General features: G+C 42.7%; 1 protein-coding gene across 1 annotated transcript in view; it reads right to left on the bottom strand.

Moving 5' to 3' along the window:
* ATXN10 (ataxin 10) overlaps window positions 1-18,744 on the bottom strand; it is a 34,732-nt gene that overhangs the window by 10,072 nt on the left and 5,916 nt on the right. Inside the window, exons 4-9 of the mRNA XM_053462713.1 lie at window positions 13,160-13,256; window positions 11,721-11,879; window positions 7,532-7,612; window positions 6,426-6,591; window positions 5,392-5,500; window positions 4,816-4,985 (exon numbers count right to left, since the gene is read on the bottom strand). Of these exons, the coding sequence (XP_053318688.1) occupies window positions 4,816-4,985; window positions 5,392-5,500; window positions 6,426-6,591; window positions 7,532-7,612; window positions 11,721-11,879; window positions 13,160-13,256 (782 nt within the window). The remainder of the gene's footprint in view (window positions 1-4,815; window positions 4,986-5,391; window positions 5,501-6,425; window positions 6,592-7,531; window positions 7,613-11,720; window positions 11,880-13,159; window positions 13,257-18,744) is intronic.

The following is an 18,744-nucleotide window of genomic DNA, read 5'->3' as shown; positions in this document are numbered from 1 at the left end:
TACATTTTACAGGGGCCGGCTCGCCAATTTCATTACGTTATACAGGCCATCGTACTGATTCAACTATACATTATACAGGGGCCGGCTCACTGATTCAACTATACATTATACAGGGGCCGGCTCACTTATTCAACTATACATTATACAGGGGCCCGTCACTGATTTATCTATACATTATACAGGGGGCGGGTCACTGATTTATCTATACATTATACAGGGGGCCGGTCACTGATTTATCTATACATTATACAGGGGCCCGGTCACTTATATAGCTATACATTAAACAGGGGGAGGCTCGCTGATTTATCTATACATTATACAGGGGCCGGTCGCTGATTTATCTATACATTATACAGGGGGCCGGTCACTGATTTATCTATACATTATACAGGGGCCGGTCGCTGATTTATCTATACATTATACAGGGGGCCGGTCACTGATTTATCTATACATTATACAGGGGTCCGATCACTGATCTAACTATACATTATACAGGGGCCAGCTCACTGATTTATCTATACATTATACAGGGGCCGGCTCGCTGATTTATCTATACATTATACAGGGGCCGGCTCACTGATTTATCTATACATTAAACAGGGGGAGGCTCGCTGATTTATCTATACATTGTCCAGGGGCCGGCTCGCTAATCTATACATTATACAGGGGGCCGGCTCACCGATTTAACCATTTAAACATTATACTGGTAATGACAGCCGGTTATGCTTGCAGAAATTAAAGCTCTACAGTTTCCGTTTTCTGCCTTAGCGCTGCTTACCTACCATCCAGCAACAATGTCATTTACAAGTAAAAAAAAAGTTATTTTTTTTATTATCATTTTTCTTATTTTCTGCGCGCTCTCGTCCCCCGCACCCTGCAGATTTAATCACTGCTGGATAAAGCGCACCCTTTGGAAATCCGACGTATAGATCCTGCCAAGGACAACAATCTACGGATCAAACAGAATCAATCGAAATCTTTATTATTTTTTTTTGTTACTGTGCCGGGGGGGTTCGGTGATCACACACTCGTTAACGCAGCCAAACGCGCCGGGGGGCTGCACAGACTTGCTTGGCAGGGCGATCGTGCGTACGCAGCGCGGTCCTCCTCGCGCAGGCAATTGGCACGAAAGACATTCTGTTGCGCGCTGACCCTCGCAGACCGGGCTCCAATTAGATCATTTATCATTTATTTAGAAATATTCCGACGTTCCGCTCCACCCTGAAATACCTTCGGAGGAACTGAATTATGATTGATGATTTAGAGGACTGCGCACCGAGGAATTCCGGCTTTTAAACAAGGTTGGTGATTGCCTCATTCCGGAGCGGGGGAGGGCTTTATTTGAGGTCGGGGAGGGATATCAGAGGTATTGGCACCATGGGGATGTTTAACTGCAAGTGATATGAAGGGCAGACATCCATTTAGGCGGAGGGTGTATTTAACGTGGCTGCCGGAGCGCCATACTCCTCACGCTCTCCGCGGGTTAGCCCTGTAAGGGTTAAAAAAAACCCAAAAAACTGCCCCACGCGTTTTAAAGGGCCGACCGCCGGAAGCTTCTCCTGCAGGAAAAAAAAAATACTTCCTGAATTAGAGGAGCATTAAATCTTTTGTCGACATTTAGAGATAAAAATCTGCGATCTGAAATACATTTCTTTCTCCGGTGATTTATAAAGGTGAGCCGTGACATATTTTGTCTCCAGATAACGTGTAACTGATGGCGTGTGCAAGCCGTGACACTAGACTCTCACAATCCGTACAATGCCCTGCGGACACACGCACCGCACCGGCTTATCGACTCGCCTTTCAATTACCGCCGGTGCCTTCCACGTGCGGCTCGAAATACACGCGAAATACACGCGTTAGGAGACATTACACGCTCCAGCATACGCGGCGCAGAATCCAAAAGAACCCACGGCGCAATTTGATATTTTATTTCTATTTGCGTGTTTGCGGATGACCACAACTCCCATGACTGATAGCCACACAACCTGCTTTCAGGTCTCGCGAAGCAGACCAGGTCCCGCAAGCGGCCCCCGAAAAGCTAATAGAGGTAACGCTCCGGACACGACACGTTTGCTTTAAAGGCGCTGTCGATTAGAATGCACTGACGCCCCGACGGCCCCCACTTCACCGCTGGCATTTCAGTTGCAAAATCTGTCATGTTGCGCATTATTTTGGAATGCAGAAAGAAAGAAAAAAAAAAAAAAAAAAAAAGAGAACTTTAAAGGCATTACGGATCTCCATCTTCGTTTTAGTAACCACATGAAAGGAGTCTGAACCCGCGGATCATTTTTATTCTTTCCCCCTCTTGGCACAACAGTAGTTACAGCCAGGTTAAAGAATGCAGAGAGATTAAAGTCTCTGATTCTTTTTAAAAGAAATTTGAGAATATTTTCTTTAAAAAAAAAATAGAAAAAAATAATAATAATCAATTCGGTCTATCCGTCGCCAATCTCTCTTATTCTCATTGTCAAATAATGTAACAAGGTGTGTGATGTCACCGATATCCATAGCCGGCAACTTCCTGGCTCAGGCTACCTGGAGCCTTTCCTCCTGGGCGGGACTGGTTTGGAGAGGAGCGGCCACAGATGGTCTGTGGAGGTGGGAGGGGATTAGGGGGCGGGGAGTGGGTGTGCCTAAATGCCGCTCCTGCAGCCGAGAAACAGAGCACCATGACCCAGAGAACTGGAGAAGGCGGGCGTGTTTTTATATATTATATATATATATATATATATATATATATATATATATATATACACACACACACACACACATATATACACACACACACATATATATATATATATACACACACATACATACTTTTTCATACCTTTTAATAATGGAATTTTAATTTGTATCTGACCGTTCCAGAGGATAAATGAATGCTGCTAGGCATGATATATGGAATATGACGTGCTAAATAATTGTATTGCTGGGAAAAAAGGAATTTTAAACATGCAAAATCTTGCCTAAAATTCAGGTGTGACCATCTTCAATCTGCATAATATCATTTTATATAACGCCGTCTATTCTGGGTTTCCGGGAAAAAAAAAAAATGAAAAAGAGCGCACAAAGACAAAAGGTGTGATTCACAGCCAACCGCGGCGCACACAGCTCTAGGGTGGAAATATTTCAGGACTTCGGTAAGCTTGGCAGACACGCTCGGCTCCCAACTGCTAATTCCTTCGCCCTGTGAGAGACGGCTTCGTGACCTACGCGCAGGGGCGTCAGGAAACCCTGGGGGGATTTTATGCTGTATATACCCATATAGTGGTTTTATCAACATATATGTATCAGAAACCCCCTTTTAGGTGTATAACATCGGAGTAGCCATCGCGGCTTCCTGTTATCAGGATCTCCATGATTATTCCTCCCCATTAAGTTATCTCTCCCCTATTGTTAAGTTGCTGACTGTTGTTGATTGGTTCAGGCGGCCTTTATAAGAGTGAGGAGGAGAAGGGACTTCAAGGATTGGATAATGATAGTTCTGCCCCATCTTAATCTTAAAAACAATTACAACGATTGCCAGAAAAAAGGCGGAGACTATAGGAAGTTTTAAGGAATATTAGACCGGGAGTTCTACTGAGCATGTGCAGAAGTGTACTGCAGTACACCCCTGGCTTTCAGTACAGGCAGCTGTGGGCGGAGCTAAATGAGACAGATGTCTGATCTTCTACGGCTAGTAACTGAAGAACGCCTGCACTGATTTGCACGGGGTAAAATGCATCGGAGTCCGTGCAAAATGGACTCCAATATGTGTTTAAAACGAAAAGCAGGGTTAAGTGTTCCTTTAAGGTAAAGGTTCACCTGCGATCCCGGATCATAATAGGCTGATTGAGGGAACCAGTTGGTTTTTAAATGCCATCCTTTGTAATAGTCGGTCGAAGGAGAAGAAAAATTGGGGGGGGGGGTGGATCAACAATGCACAATAAATTTATAAAAATAAATTTAAGAAAATAAAAGGTGAAGAATCCATCGATACCACACAATACCTAGCAACATTTGCAGCCATTACTAATGTGAATTTTCACTGATCAGTAAAACATTATTTTAATTGAAAAAAATCCTTTAAGAGATTTTTTTTTTTTTTAGGAGAACTGTCTTGACCTCATCAATGTTCATTTTTTTCCATTCAAAAAAAAGGAAGGATTAAAAGATAATCTAGGAAAAAAAGAATGACTCTGGGGGGGAAAAAATGAAAAGAAAATGTTGTTCAAATATTCTGTCATTGCTCCATCAGAAATTATTTGACTAATTGGGATCGGCTTCTGGTTTGCTTTAAGGTTTTGAGGGCATAAGTGAAGATCTGTGCATAAGAGCCCTTTTCTGTATTTACCCAATCTTTTCCGTTTGCAGTGAGAAACTAACCCCTCCAGCATTACTTCAAGGAGCTACGCCGTGATACGCTAAATCCCTGGCAAACAATTATGAAAGTGCCATCAAAAGACTTCCACCGAGCGCAGAACGGTGAATAAATGTTTGCCTTCCGTATAGATTTTAATTTTGAGGTCAAGTTGGTTTCTGGTGACCTCATAAAGAACAGGCAGATGTTACAGAATCAGCTATAGGGGATAAAATCGCCAGAAAACCCGGCCGAAAGCCTCATTTATTCAGGTTTTCATTCGGTTTTGGCGCTAAATGGTACAGCAGATCTTAACCGTCCCGTCGTAGGGACCAAAGCATCTTCCCACCTGTCCAAAGGCGCCAAACCCTTTCCAGTTCTTTGGGTGAACGACGCAGAGAGGGCAGTAAAGCTGGCGATGGCGGAGAATGCCGCGCCGGGAGCAGATGTCACAATGAGAATAACCCTACCTTGTCTTGGTTCTCCGTGTGCCTGTAACAAAGGTTTGCGATCATGCGGATGAGATGAGCTTTGAATCCGACCACCGCGTGAGTCAAGTCCGTGCCTAAGGTGCTGGTGTGCGCGGACGTGAAGATGTTCTTCGTTTGCTTCCCGGCTAGATGCGTCAGGCGTAAAACATCTAAAAGACAGGGAAATTTTGTGTTGGTGTAATGGATTGTCAAAATGTAAATCCCCTAAAGATTCCCCGTCAGACCTTGGGGTGCATTTTACGGCCTCCAACTTGCTTGAAAACTGCGTCAAAAAACAAGTTTAGTAATATCATTTACTAACTTTTTGGCAAGATGTCTGTTTTCTGTACTAAAAAGTATCACTATTCTTGTATAACAGCTTTAGGTTCTCGCCTTGGAATTCTGGGGATCCCGAAGGCTCCGCTTACACCAGCCAAGCTCTGGGCCCCCCAGTATTTAAGCTCTACCTCTTTAGCGGCCGGCCCCTTATGGGCTACCAAAAGACAGAGAGAAGAGGAAGCCTGCAGCCCTTCCACCCCAGAGGTGATCCACCCGTTATCTTCTCCATCTCCGTACCTATTACTGTTTCTAACAAAGAGGTGCAGCTCTGCAGACCAGCCAGATACTCGTTGTTTGAGGTCATTTCACAGAGGACGTCGAGCAGCCGGACCACAACTAACGCCTCCTGTAAAGAAACGGACAGTGAAAAAAACAGCTGTGACATGAAGCGCTTAATAGAGAAAAGTTTTGGGATCATGTATAACAATCAATTTCTCTACGTGAGAAAAGTACACTAACGGTCAACGTTCTGGCTGTAACATAATCGCAAAAGGGCTTTCTAGCCATTAACTAGCCTCTGAAACTTAAACTTGGATCAGCGAACACAACGCGCCATTGGAACACAGGAGTGATGGGAGTGATAAAGGGCCATTGGGACACAGGAGTGATGGGAGTGATAAAGGGCCACTGGAACACAGGAGTGATGGGAGTGATAAAGGGCCATTGGAACCCAGGAGTGATGGGAGTGATAAAGGGCCATTGGGACACAGGAGTGATGGGAGTGATAAAGGGCCATTGGGACACAGGAGTGATGGGAGTGATAAAGGGCCATTGGAACACAGGAGTGATGGGAGTGATAAAGGGCCATTGGGACACAGGAGTGATGGGAGTGATAAAGGGCCATTGGAACACAGGAGTGATGGGAGTGATAAAGGGCCATTGGAACACAGGAGTGATGGGAGTGATAAAGGGCCATTGGAACCCAGGAGTGATGGGAGTGATAAAGGGCCTCTGTACCCCTATGAAGAGATTCCATTAAAAATCAGCCGTTTCCAGCTACAATAATCATTTAAAGCATTAACCCCGTCTGCGCTGGATTTCTGGATCCATTTAAATGGCAGGTATAGAATGCAATCCCGTGTTATAACGAGTTAGGTTATTTGTTGATCGTGAATGTTTGCCAACAATAAATATATTTAATCTTTATGAAGGCGGGATTGCCGTTACCTCTCTGGCTAAACAAACACTATTTCTTTATTTCATTGGCAGCTCGTTTGCAGGGTAAATCCGCTGTAACGTTAGTATTTTCCCCACGCGGCGTCTTATCTCACCTGCTCGTCGCTATCCCCCGGCGCGATTAGTTTTAGGACGGCACGGCACTGGTTTTGGAAACGTTCCGACAGAAACTCGCCAATCGTCCGCAGGCTGGTGGATTCTTCTGCGCAAGTTGGCTCTTTCTCTGTTACTTTGTCCAAAATGATCTCTAGCAAGGTTATCCTGTGGAACAGAACAGGGAATGATTGGCAGAACAGCGCTACGGAATACGATGGCGCTATATAAAACAATATATTACAACAAGTAATAATAATAATATAATATATATAATATTTTATTACATATTTATCAGCAAAAGACCCCTACATATGCATTAAACCCTTTCCCCGTTTATATTCATGGGAGCGCCTCGAAGCCACTGATTGCCTGTTTCCTATTGGCTGATACTTCATTCAACAAAGTTTCCCCTTTTAAATCAAACGGGAAGTTCAGAAATAGAGAATAGTTTTTTTTTTAATTGTTTTTATTATTTAATGACGCAGTAATCTGCACTCATCAAAAAAGAAGCATTAAATCCATCACGCTACTCTGGTGTGATATTAGGTGTGCGTCAAAACTCACCCCCACAGATGGTTCATAGGATTGTAAGCCATATCGTGCTGGGTGGTAGATAAATAGTACAGCCTCCCAGCAGAGGTGGTAGAGGGTAATACAGTGAGGGTATTAAACATGCATGGGATAGACATACGGCTCCTGAATCTAAGATGAGACCAACGACTGATTAAGGTTTGAGTCTTTACAGCAGGAGAAGCGGGCGACTAGATGGGGGCCGGATGGGGACGATCTGACGGTAGGTTCCGGGTTTCTAAAATAAACGCAATGTTCGCCTTCCATGTAAAAAGAAATATACGTTACGTTGCCTTAAATCGTTTAAAGTTTTCTCTTTCGGGATGGCGCCAAACTGGATCCTGCCGTCTTACACAAATTGGTGCCAGTTTGTGGGCAACATGTAACGCAAGCAGCTAATTTAAAACCATTCCGGACAGGAGAACATGTATTTAGGGACACCGTGCCAGCTGCGAAAACCACACCGTATTTCAATCATGTGAACGGGATGCACTTTGAGGAGCGGGAAACGCACAGCCGCTCGTCGGGGGGTTACCTTTCCGGATCCGTCTGCTTGGGGTACAGGGTCTTCACCAGGTCGGGACTCTTGAGGAAACGGTCAGTTACGATCAGGTGTCTGAAAACGCAAACGGACAACGTTAGCGCCGCACACAAAGCTCCTACACGTCAAGAGAACACGCTGGCGACTCAAGAACATCCCAAGGTCAAACTGGTTCCCATCCCGTGTGTCTTAAGGCAGCACGGGGCATATTCTTGAAAAAAAAGTTCTGAGCTGAAGTTCTACATATGAGCAATTGCCATGGAAACCATTGGAATAATCCTGTTGTTTACTTCACATACAGTATTCACATTAAAAACGGTACACCTGTGTAATTAAAGTCAGAAAAATATAAAACATGACCTCCCTCCCCGGTGCTGTATACATTAATGTCGGTCGGTGTTGACAAAAACCTGCTTTTATCTCATTTTGCCCCAATAAACTCCCTTTATCTGCAGATCTGGAGGCGCCGTTGCTGTCAGTCATGTGATATTTTGGATGACTTTCCTGGCTCAAACACCACACTGAGCTGATGCTTTATGGCGATGCTAATGAAGTCCGTTCCTCCATAGACTTTCATTAGTCAGAAAGTCCGACTGGGTGATTAAGACTGAGCCTTTCTATTGTTCCCCACAGGCAGTATGATAAGGAGTCGGGGGGGTTTAGTAGATCGGGGGTCAGATAACAGAGCGAGAATCATACAAACGGCTGATATGCAGCTGCCTGAAAACTTTATATTATGGTGCAAAAACTGTTGTTTCGAACTATTTCATAAAGATGTATCATTTTCAATAATCGGGGCAATAACCAACAGAATCTGTCCTACTGGAATTCAAAACTTGCATTTCCAGTATCAGAGGATTTAAGGCAGCAGATTTATTTGAAGTGTTTTGGTTTTTTAAAAAGCTTTCCCTGAGATTGCATTTTGCATCACTTTACAATAGTTTAGACAAAGAAGGATTTGGGGGGGATTAGCTAATCTTCATATTTTTTTTGTGTGTGTGTAGGGGGGGGCTGGTTGTGTTACTTAACCACAGATAACAATACAGGGAAAAAATGGTTATTTTCTTAATCCCGATACATTATAACACCAGAGGGCAAGAAAGCGGGGAATATATTTTGCTGTAAATAAACCAAGTAATGTTATTCTCCGAACGCGCAGCGAGCGGATCTGCCCCGCGCTTGCAATTAAGAGAAATCCCTATACATCACTCATTATAAACCGCCTCTTAATGTTATACATCGGCATACCGTCTGTTTTAAGAACGTAAGCTCGTAATCCGCTCTGAAGAAAAAAATTACCTGCAATTCAGACATTTGTGGGGCTATTAAAAAAATTCTAACAATGCCAGGAGACAAATAGAAACACGCTTTCCGCCCACCCCTTTCAGACGCGAAGCATGTCGGCCGGCGGAGAGAGAATGGAAGAGCGTCGGGGGGGCGGTTTGAGCCCTCGAGCCTGTGTCTTATGCCGTGTGTTAAAAACCTGGAGAAATTCCCCGAGTAATTGCTCGCGAGCCGCGGAGGGGAACGCGGCAGAAGGAGGAAAAAAAAGAAAATAGCGAGCTTTCGGAATGGTTACATGAATTAAACCCTTTCATTGTTCCTTGCTAGAGAGCTCAATGCCATCCAAAAGTTCCTAAGAAAAAAAACAACTCAGGTTTACAGAACAACCTGTGGGTGCTAAAAATTTCCAGATTGAGGGTTGAAAAAATGAATTTAAAAGGTGTTGTAGTCGCGGCATAAATTGGACGGGGAGGAACAAGTGGAATACGGTCAGCAGTTCCCGTATTTGCTTGCTTATAAGATGAGGTTTTTTTCAGAAAAAAAATCATCCGGAAAAACCAGATCCAACTAGGGCCTAGGGGTTTGTCACTCACCCTCTCACACTCACTCTCACAAACTCTCTCTCTACCTCCTTCCTTCCCTCTACCCTCTACCTTCTTCTTCTGTCTTCTTTCTTCGCCCACTTCTCCCCGCTACCAGCTCCGTTATCCAGGCACTCTCGCAAAAGGGAATAACGAAGCTGATACTGGGGAGAAGTGGGAGAAGAAATTGTCCTGCGGAAAAGGAGACGGGGACACAGAAGTGCTTGGCAGAGAAGGTAGGGAGACATTGAGAGAGTGTGAGGAGAGGGTGAATGAATAAATTAAGTGAATAAGTGAATGAATGACAGCATGAAAGTGACGAAAGCAAATAGGATCATCTTATATTCAGGCATTTTCTTTTCTTCTTTCATTAGGATCCAAACTTTGGGGGTTTGTCTTAAAATCAAGCGAGTACAGCAATGCTGGTGAGATACGGATGGGGCATATGCGAAAGCGGCACCTACTGAACCATCTGGCGCCCCTGAAAAAAGTGGAGACCACCACAAATGGCTAATCTGCCTGAGATGCAACCCTGCCCTAACAAGATTAGACCCCACCTTGGGCAAGTAAAATGTGTCGCCGCTCAATCCCAACCCTGACATGAAAAGCCAAGCAGCTTCTGGGACAATTGATTAAACGAACCAGTCAAATCCATTTTATAAACCTTTAATGATCCAGCATGAAGTCCCTTTGAACTTCCTAGGAATTGAAGGATTAAAGCCACCTCATCACACAAATACTCTTTCGCGGCCTTCAAGCACTTAAAATGGAAATTTCTAAAAAAAAAAAAAAAAAAAAAAAAATCAAAGAATTTTCAAGTGAGGATATCTGGGAACCGGGTGACTGAATGAATATTTTGCCTTAAAAGGGGGGGGGGGGCAAGAAGGTACCAGGCTAAGGAGCTTCATTGTATGAAAAAAAAAGTTCAGGAGATTTCCTAAATTACCGTGAAAAGAAGAGAAAAAAAAGAGGAGAAATCCAATTTAATCTTACATAGAAGTGTTAAGAATTTTGATAGAAAATCTTACAAGAGCCTCTTTAGTTTAAGAAGCCGCATTAAGCACGGAGCGCAAATACTAGAGTTTTGTTGAACTTTACAATATCGTTCACACAATCCGGTGGCGTTTCGAGGGGCAAAGAGCAGGGATCAGCTTCCGACGGCTTACTTTGAAGACTGAAACAGCTCTCAGTAGTTAATCTAAGATACAAAGTATCATGAAGACAATGGCACATACTTCAGAGACGAGGAGCGCCGATATCCGACAGCTAGCGGATAATATGGGAACCTCGGCGCCCCCCCCCCGACGCGGTTCGTTACTCTCTGTCCATGTTTGAAAACACATCGGCGCATGAGTAGACTGAAGTGATTTCTGATTAAACTCCGAGCGGAAGATTAACGGGGGTTATTGTCTCCCGTTTATTTCGGACATGTGAGCACTTGATTTCCAGGCTCCGGTCCAGTTGGGCACAATAACCGCATTGTGCGACAGCGGCTTCAGAGATCGCTAAGAGGAGTTACTAGGAGTCCGCGTCTGCGGGGGCAAGAATCCCCGCGCACAAAAGGGAACGAGCCCTGTGTGTGGGGTTCCAATAAAACATTCGCCCAATGTAGACGGAGGAAACGCGTTTCCGCTGAACGAGACTTTTGTGCCTTTATTTCGCTTTTTTTTTTTTGTGTGTTTTAAGTGGGAGGATTTGGTACCGCGGCTCTTTCACTCGCCGAAACGCTGTAATATGTAGTTAATTCCCCCCCTTTTGATTCGTGATAAAGGCATTTCGTGTTCAGAAGACCAGCTGGAGGTTTCAATAATAAGAGGGTTTAAGCCACATTTCTCAAAAAAAATTCAATCCCGACTCAAAAACAAAATTCTAGAACAAAAAAAAAAAATATATAATGGTAATGATACTATGAGTTTATCCAAAGCAAAACATAATAAATAAAAAAGAAATATCCCAGTAAATGAGTTTCAGTTCAACATTTTTAAATATATATTTTTTGTACATTTTTTTTTCTTGAACGTGAAAGTTTGCTATACTCAACGAGCCAATGATAATTGGTTGAAAAAAGTTCATTTAACTGTTATAAATATATAAGAAATCCGTAAACGGTTTTAAATACGGTCACGGTCTTCTCCAACTTACTAAGCTTCTTCTACACTTAGGCGGAAGTTGATTGGCTCTCAGAGCCCGATGGTGAATCGTTATAAGGACAGGAAAAAAGGATAAATAATCACTTAATCAATAAATAAAATTATAAATAAAGACACCGTACGTCGCATTTAAGCAGCGATAAAATGGAATACAATTAGAATACATACAGCCAATCAGCATCCTGCTGCCTTCCGTAGGCCGTAAAAACGCCAAGTGCGACGTCCGCATTTTCCAGTAAATCCCCCATTTTGTCGTCACTCATGCAGGTATAAAGGATCATAGAACTGAACCCGCAAACCTTGTCATCTGCGCTCCTCAGGCAATTTCTGCAACAGAGAACAGAAAATAGTGAAAAAAATATGTAATATGTAATATGTATAGTATAGAAACGCCCAAATACAATACAACTCAAGTTAATGTAAAAGCAGATTAACCGATGGAATTTTTACTGCTGATTGGATTATTCTGTTGGTTGCTATGGTGATAGCCTCACTTTTGCATCAGAATTGTTCTTTATAGAGACCCTCTCGAGAACACGTTACGCACCAACTATCTAGGGAAAGGTGCAAAGGCCAAAACGCTCCTTATGGCTTGGACTGGCCGTAGCGCAGGGTACGGAAATTTGCCCCGAGTAGACTTCGTGACTCAAAAAAAAAAACCCAGTCGCATAATATTGTAATATATATTCCTTTACAGCCGGCATCACGATTTGGGAAGCTTAACAGAACGTGTGATAATGCAGCCTTGTGTTTCTTAATAAATATATTTATAAAAAATATGTACAAAAATAAGCTGATGGTAATGTATGTATACAGACTGCCGTTCAAACGACTGGGGTCCAGCACAGACGGGGTTAATGTTGTAAATGACTATTGTAGCCAGAAACGGCTGATTTTTAATGGAATCTCTTCATAGGCGTACAGAGGCCATTTATCACTCCCATCACTCCTGTGTTCCAATGGCCCTTTATCACTCCTGTGTTCCAATGGCCCTTTATCACTCCCATCACTCCCGCGTTCCAGTGGCCCTTTACCACTCCCATCACTCCTGTGTTCCAGTGGCCCTTTATCACTCCCATCACTCCTGTGTTCCAGTGGCCCTTTATCACTCCCATCACTCCTGCTTTCCAACGGCCCTTTACCACTCCCATCACTCCTGTGTTCCAATGGCACGTTGCGTTCGCTGATCCAAGTTTAAAAGGCTAATTGATCTTTAGAAACCCTTTTGCGATTATTTCCTTGTTTTCCATGAAGCATATATATATACATATAATTATAATAATATTCGGTACAAAACAATTACATCTGTTCCAGGAAATCCCGTAGAACATAATTTCTTGCTGTTTTTACATAAATATGTGCGCGGCCACAATTAAGGTCAATTAGCTGTATCCTTAAATGCCGTGTCTGCCTCCGCTGTATCCCCAGTCTGGTGAGCAATTTGAGTCTTTGTGCTCCTGATAATCACTTGCGGCCGAGGTTACCTTTGAACTTACAGCGTAAATAAATCTTATCAGTCAGGAGCCGCTGTATTACAATGCGCTTTCCACCACAAAACTGAAAATTATAAGACAGGGATTTACTGCACACGTCTCGTTCATGCTTACAAGAAGAGTTCTGGGAACGCACGCTTCCAAATGCTATTCTGGGAATCCGGGTTTCCTGCGGCAGCATTGCCAAGGAACTGAAGGCCGCAGCGGAGAGCTGAAAACGCAAAAAAAAAGGATCATTTATTTAGAATTCTGAGATACGGAAAATATTTTGAAGAATTAAAGCACCACCACTGGAAGCGGACCTGGAAGACATCTTTAAACCCCTTAGGTGGTATTTAAAAGAAGACCCCCCCCCCCTGCACCCCGGTTCCTCTCATCGCAAGTGAAGCAGAGGCTCCGCCCCTTTTGCTGAGGCGCTCCGGGAGGCCTGGTTGCCTGAGCCGATACCGGGGAGAAAAGAGCATAAAGAAAGAAGATCGAAGAAAAAGAAAGAAGCAAGAGGAGAAATGGAACTGCGGAAAAGGAGCGTGCTTGCTTTAAAAAGAATATTTTATTTTCAATTACAAACAAAAATAACATAAAGAATAAAAAAAAAAAACAGCCGGAAAAAGTCAGGTGCGGAAATATATTATCAGCCAAAGAAATGCAATTTAATAACTGAACAACCATTTATCTAAAATATTGAATTTTTTTTAGGTGACGGGCACACATTAATGAAAAATATTACAAAAAATAAAGTAACTGTTTTTAAAGAACTGCAGTTATATTCCTTTGAAATATGAAATCACTGTTACAGATACGTTTCAACATATTTTGGGTTATAAGTGATCTTAAAAAAAGAAAACATTTATTATGGAAACAAAAAAAAAATACCATACTGGGCGCTTACAAATATTAATAACATATTCGCATTTCTTTAAGATTTACTGATTTTTGTCTCAGAAAAATGCCAAGATTATCCCCAGTCCGTATGTTATTTTTCAGAAAAGAATAACTAACTAATGAAACATCCAAAACGAGCGGACACCCTACATAAAGAATCCGAAGATTTATTTTTATTAATTTTTTTAAATATATTTTTAACATATTTTTTTAATTTTATATATATATATATATATATATATATATATATATATATATATATTTTTTTTATTAATCAAGGTACTACTAAACACAATGAAACATTGCATTACATTTAATGAAAATGACAAATAATAATAATAATAATGATATCCCAGTATAATTATATATATATATATCTCCCATAGTAATTGGGCTCCAGCATGGAGAGGAGTTCTGTTTTAGTAGAAGGTTTTGTGGTTATGAGTAACATCTTTCTTTTATTTATTTCTCTTGAAATTAAAACATTGTGTGTGGTCATAACTGCCTGATTTAATCCTACTGGTGAACCGCTTTACAAATGACATTTTTCGTTATGACCTCAGCGATTGCTTGGGCCGGAATAAATATTCTTCAATGATACGAAATTTCTGAAGGAACCGACAGAAGGAAACAGATCATTTCTTTTTTTACAGGGAGCGTGAGATATCAGGAAGTGTCTACAATGAATGAATAATAATTAATAATTATAATTAATTATATATTATGCATTTATACATAAATCGGACGTCTGTAAGCTTTTCAAGATATGCTGGATTGTATTGATCGTGATTTAAGGACGGTCAGATTAATCTCTAGATCAGCTTTTATTTTACAAAAATATTTCCAGTCCGTTATTAAACGGATCGACCTGATTCAAGACACCGGTGCCAAGCAGTGAACTTCAGAGCTTTACAGCCCTCACTGTAAAAAAAATATCAATAAATAAAATAATTGACCGGTTATAAAAAGGTTGTTTTTCGAAACTTTGACTCTGAATAGAAGTTCGGCACCAAATGTGACCATTACAGGAGAATTGAGGTCGATGTCATCAAAAGTTGACGTTTTAGGCATCATTTGTTTCCCCCGGCACCAAAAAGCCGCTTTTTTCATTCACCAAAACATGAAGTTTTACGCAGTTTTATATTTTAAGCCCTGGAAGCTCCTCTTTAAAATATCATTTATCTTTAAACAGTGGGGCACCGCAGTGTAGCGGAAAGGGTTTACTAACTACCAGCGGCAGAATTTGTACAGCCATAAAATAAAAACAATACCAACGGCTTAATAATGCAGTATATTTAATATTTTAGCCCAAAAGGAAAATTCACCAGGAAACCAAAAAACCCCAAAGAAATCATCTGTCCTGCAGCTGCCCACCCACTGCAAGCATACATGTGCAGAGCGTAGATCTACAGCAGAGCAGGGGGCCGAGCAGGGCAGCCCCTACAGTAAAAGGGGGACCGAGGCGCGCACCCACTACTGCAGGGCAGGGGACCGAGGCGCGCACCCACTACTGCAGGGCAGGGGGCAGAGCAGCGCACCCACTACTACAGGGCAGGGGGCAGAGCAGGGCACCCACTACTGCAGGGCAGGGGGCAGAGCAGCGCACCCACTACGGCAGGGCAGGGGGCAGAGCAGCGCACCCACTACGGCAGGGCAGGGGGCAGAGCAGCGCACCCACTACGGCAGGGGGCAGAGCAGTGCAGGGAGGTAAGCAAAAGCATGCACTACTGCAGAGCGGGGGGCCGAGCAGTCACAGAAGGAGAAGGACCAGGACACTGAAAAAGCCACATATGAGGGATGTTACGTTTAAAACCAAAGCAGGTTTTTGGAATGGTTTTTTTTCACCGCGTGAAATGGAAATTTTACAACAAACACCAGCTTCCGATGGTCAGACTGCACACGGAGAGGTTTAGACGGCCGGCCGCTTGGATTTCAAAGGCTTTTAAAAATAGAGCATCCGACGTGCCCCTAAGAAATTGGACGGCTGGAAATATGTTTTATTTTCCAGCTCACTAAAGCTCGGCAATAACTGGTTTTCCACCTATTAACCGGGTGCTAAATCCTTTAGAATACTAAAGAATACTCCAAGAATTTTTATCCAATTAGGTAAACTAAACAACTCCACTAAAAACAATTCTCAACTTAACATCCTCCCCTGCGGAGCGGAAAAGTCTACTATGTACACCTTCCTTTTGTATCACTTCCATGCTGACAACACACTAATTTACCTTCTTCTCTTATAACTCACCTCGCTGTCTCTCAGAAATTGCATCTTGGACGGCTTCCCACTAACTGACGCTCAACATCTCCAATAGTGAGCTTCTGGTTATTCCCCGTCTCCTCTATCCCCAGTTCTTAATATCTCCATCTCTGCTGAGACCTCTTCAATCTACCCAACACTCAAGTTCCCCCAACCTGGAGTCTCACTCGACTCCACTCTTCCCCTTCACCCCTCGTGCCCAGTTGCTCACCAAATCCCACCATCTTCCCCTGCTAAAAAAACATCTCTCAAATGATCTCTCCGATTATTCTAGACGCTACAATCTGTGTTTTTCTGCAGGTCAATTCTGATTTAAACTTACATCTCAAGTACTTTGTTCATGCTCAAAAAAGAGAGGGGCAGTGAATATCGACTATAAGATTAACACACGTTAAGAGGCATTGGTACAAATGGAGAAGGGTGGAGCTGTTCTTGTGAGCTTACAATCTACTGGGTCTTTTAGTGGCTAAACAACCCCGAAACATTGCAGTGTTGAACTTGGCAAGGTTTGGGATTTTGCCCGGCCCCTCAGCCCTAAATTGTAGGGTAAAATTTATTTACCCTCTCGTTATGGAACAGTGGGCTTACAGACAAAACTCCTATAGATTTATAAAAAAATAAATATCGGAATAATAAAACATAACATATTGCAGCTCCCGTTAATACCTACAGACGCTTTATAAACTAGCTTTCAAAAAACTAATCTCCACCACAGACGTAGAAAGGAAAGTGTCCAAAAACAACAGCAATAACTCAAAAGAATAAACAACATTAAAAAAGCACGGTCAAACCTATATTAAATTTTGAGGAGTATAATATATTTGTCACACTCCCATAATTATTTCCTGAAAGAAAAAAAAAAAGTCATATAAATACGGTTCTGACAGCGTAATTATAGCCTCGGCTTCAGAAGCCGAAGAAGCGAACTGGCTTCTTATTCTTCCAATTAAACAAAACAAAAAAAAAAAATAATAATAATAATAAATTGAAACAAACGGTAAACCGGGACGGGATATAAAATCAGCCGCGGAAAAGACTCTTCCAAGGGAGCGGATTTCCAGGTTCCGAGCCGAAAATTAAGCTTGGATCTGGCGGAGCCTGAAAGGGTCGCGGATTCGACGCCGTAAATCAAGCGATGGAAACTGTGCTCTCGGCAGCTGACGTCGGCAGAATGGCGCTTACCGTGCGGACGGTGACCTCAAAAACGACTAGCTGTCTCATTGAAGTCTTTAGGAGTAGCGCCAGTTCTTAAAGTCAGCCTGGAACGGCTCACCAGAAGCACAGGACATTTAAAAAAAAAAGGGTCTACGGTCCGTTAGGGTCCAGAGTGATATGGAACGTTTATTGGAAACTTTTGGCTACTGATAGCTACAGCATGGACTACCAATTTCAATAAAATAAATAGGTTGTGTATTAAACCGTTTGCTATGTTGTTATTCGCAGCCTTGAGGGATATACGAGTTTCTTACACAAAAATCATGCGGTTTTAGAGGTTTTTAGGTTTTAAAAACTGATGACGAGACGTAACATTGAAGGCGACGCGGCCAGGGAGGGCTATGCTAGGGTGGGCACCATTTTTAGTGGGGTCTCCTCTAATAAAACCTCTCGGGGAAAGGAAGATGGATGTCTGGTCAACATGTCAATCATCGGCACACATTGAAGTCCACATGGCCACAAATGGGACGCATTGGTTTCAGTGCAGACGGCATCGGAATCCCATTGGTCAGGCCAAGCAGGAAGTTAGAAGCCGCTTCCTGTTCTCTCCCTCCATCAGCCCAAGCAGGAAGTTGTAAGCCACTTCCTGTTCTCTCCCCGCATTGTTTTAGCGGACGGCGCGTGAGCCTCTAGTGCTAGAGATTGTCTTAGGGCCAAGGGGACGATTTAACCCACGTGATGGGGCAGTAAGATGGCAGCTTACGGCACAGTCCAGTAAAAAAAACAGGGAATTCATTATTTTTAATTCATCGAAAAGGGGAAAACAATATAAATTTTTGCCCAAGGAGCTCCGAAATGGCAGTTTTTATCCCCAATTGTTCTTTATTCAAGGCAACTAGATAATTTAGATCTGCCTTCTGCCAATCAAGGTCCCGTGGTGACCGTCTCTTGCCCCCACTGTTATTCACTAAGGGCTTCACCTTAACCTTATTTTTTATTAATTCGACAACAGGGTGCGTCGAGAAATATCCGCCAGACGCACAGCTTCCCCGACAAACGGCTTCCTAACTACTCGCTGCGAGAAACCGGAGAAACGCACGACAGATTTAAGATGAAAACAGAAACGAAAGGCTGACTTTAATCTTCTCTGTGCAATAAATCACTGCCTTTTTTTAATGGCATTTATGCCCTAGATGTTCTATTCAGAGAAACATAATTAAATATATTCTTTGCTGCCCACCGCAGCTCCGGGGGCTTGGCAACGGCACGCAGCAGTTTAGTGCCCCTGTCCGCCGGATCTGTAGAACATTCTGAACTTTCATTAGCAATTACTCCGGCCACAAGGAGAAATAAAGGGGGTGGACGGGACTGAAATAAAAATAAAAAAACGGTTTTCTGTAAT

This window comes from Spea bombifrons, chromosome 4 (assembly GCF_027358695.1).
Source record: "Spea bombifrons isolate aSpeBom1 chromosome 4, aSpeBom1.2.pri, whole genome shotgun sequence".
NCBI lineage: Eukaryota > Metazoa > Chordata > Amphibia > Anura > Pelobatidae > Spea > Spea bombifrons.
This window is presented reverse-complemented; position numbering and strand designations above follow the sequence as displayed.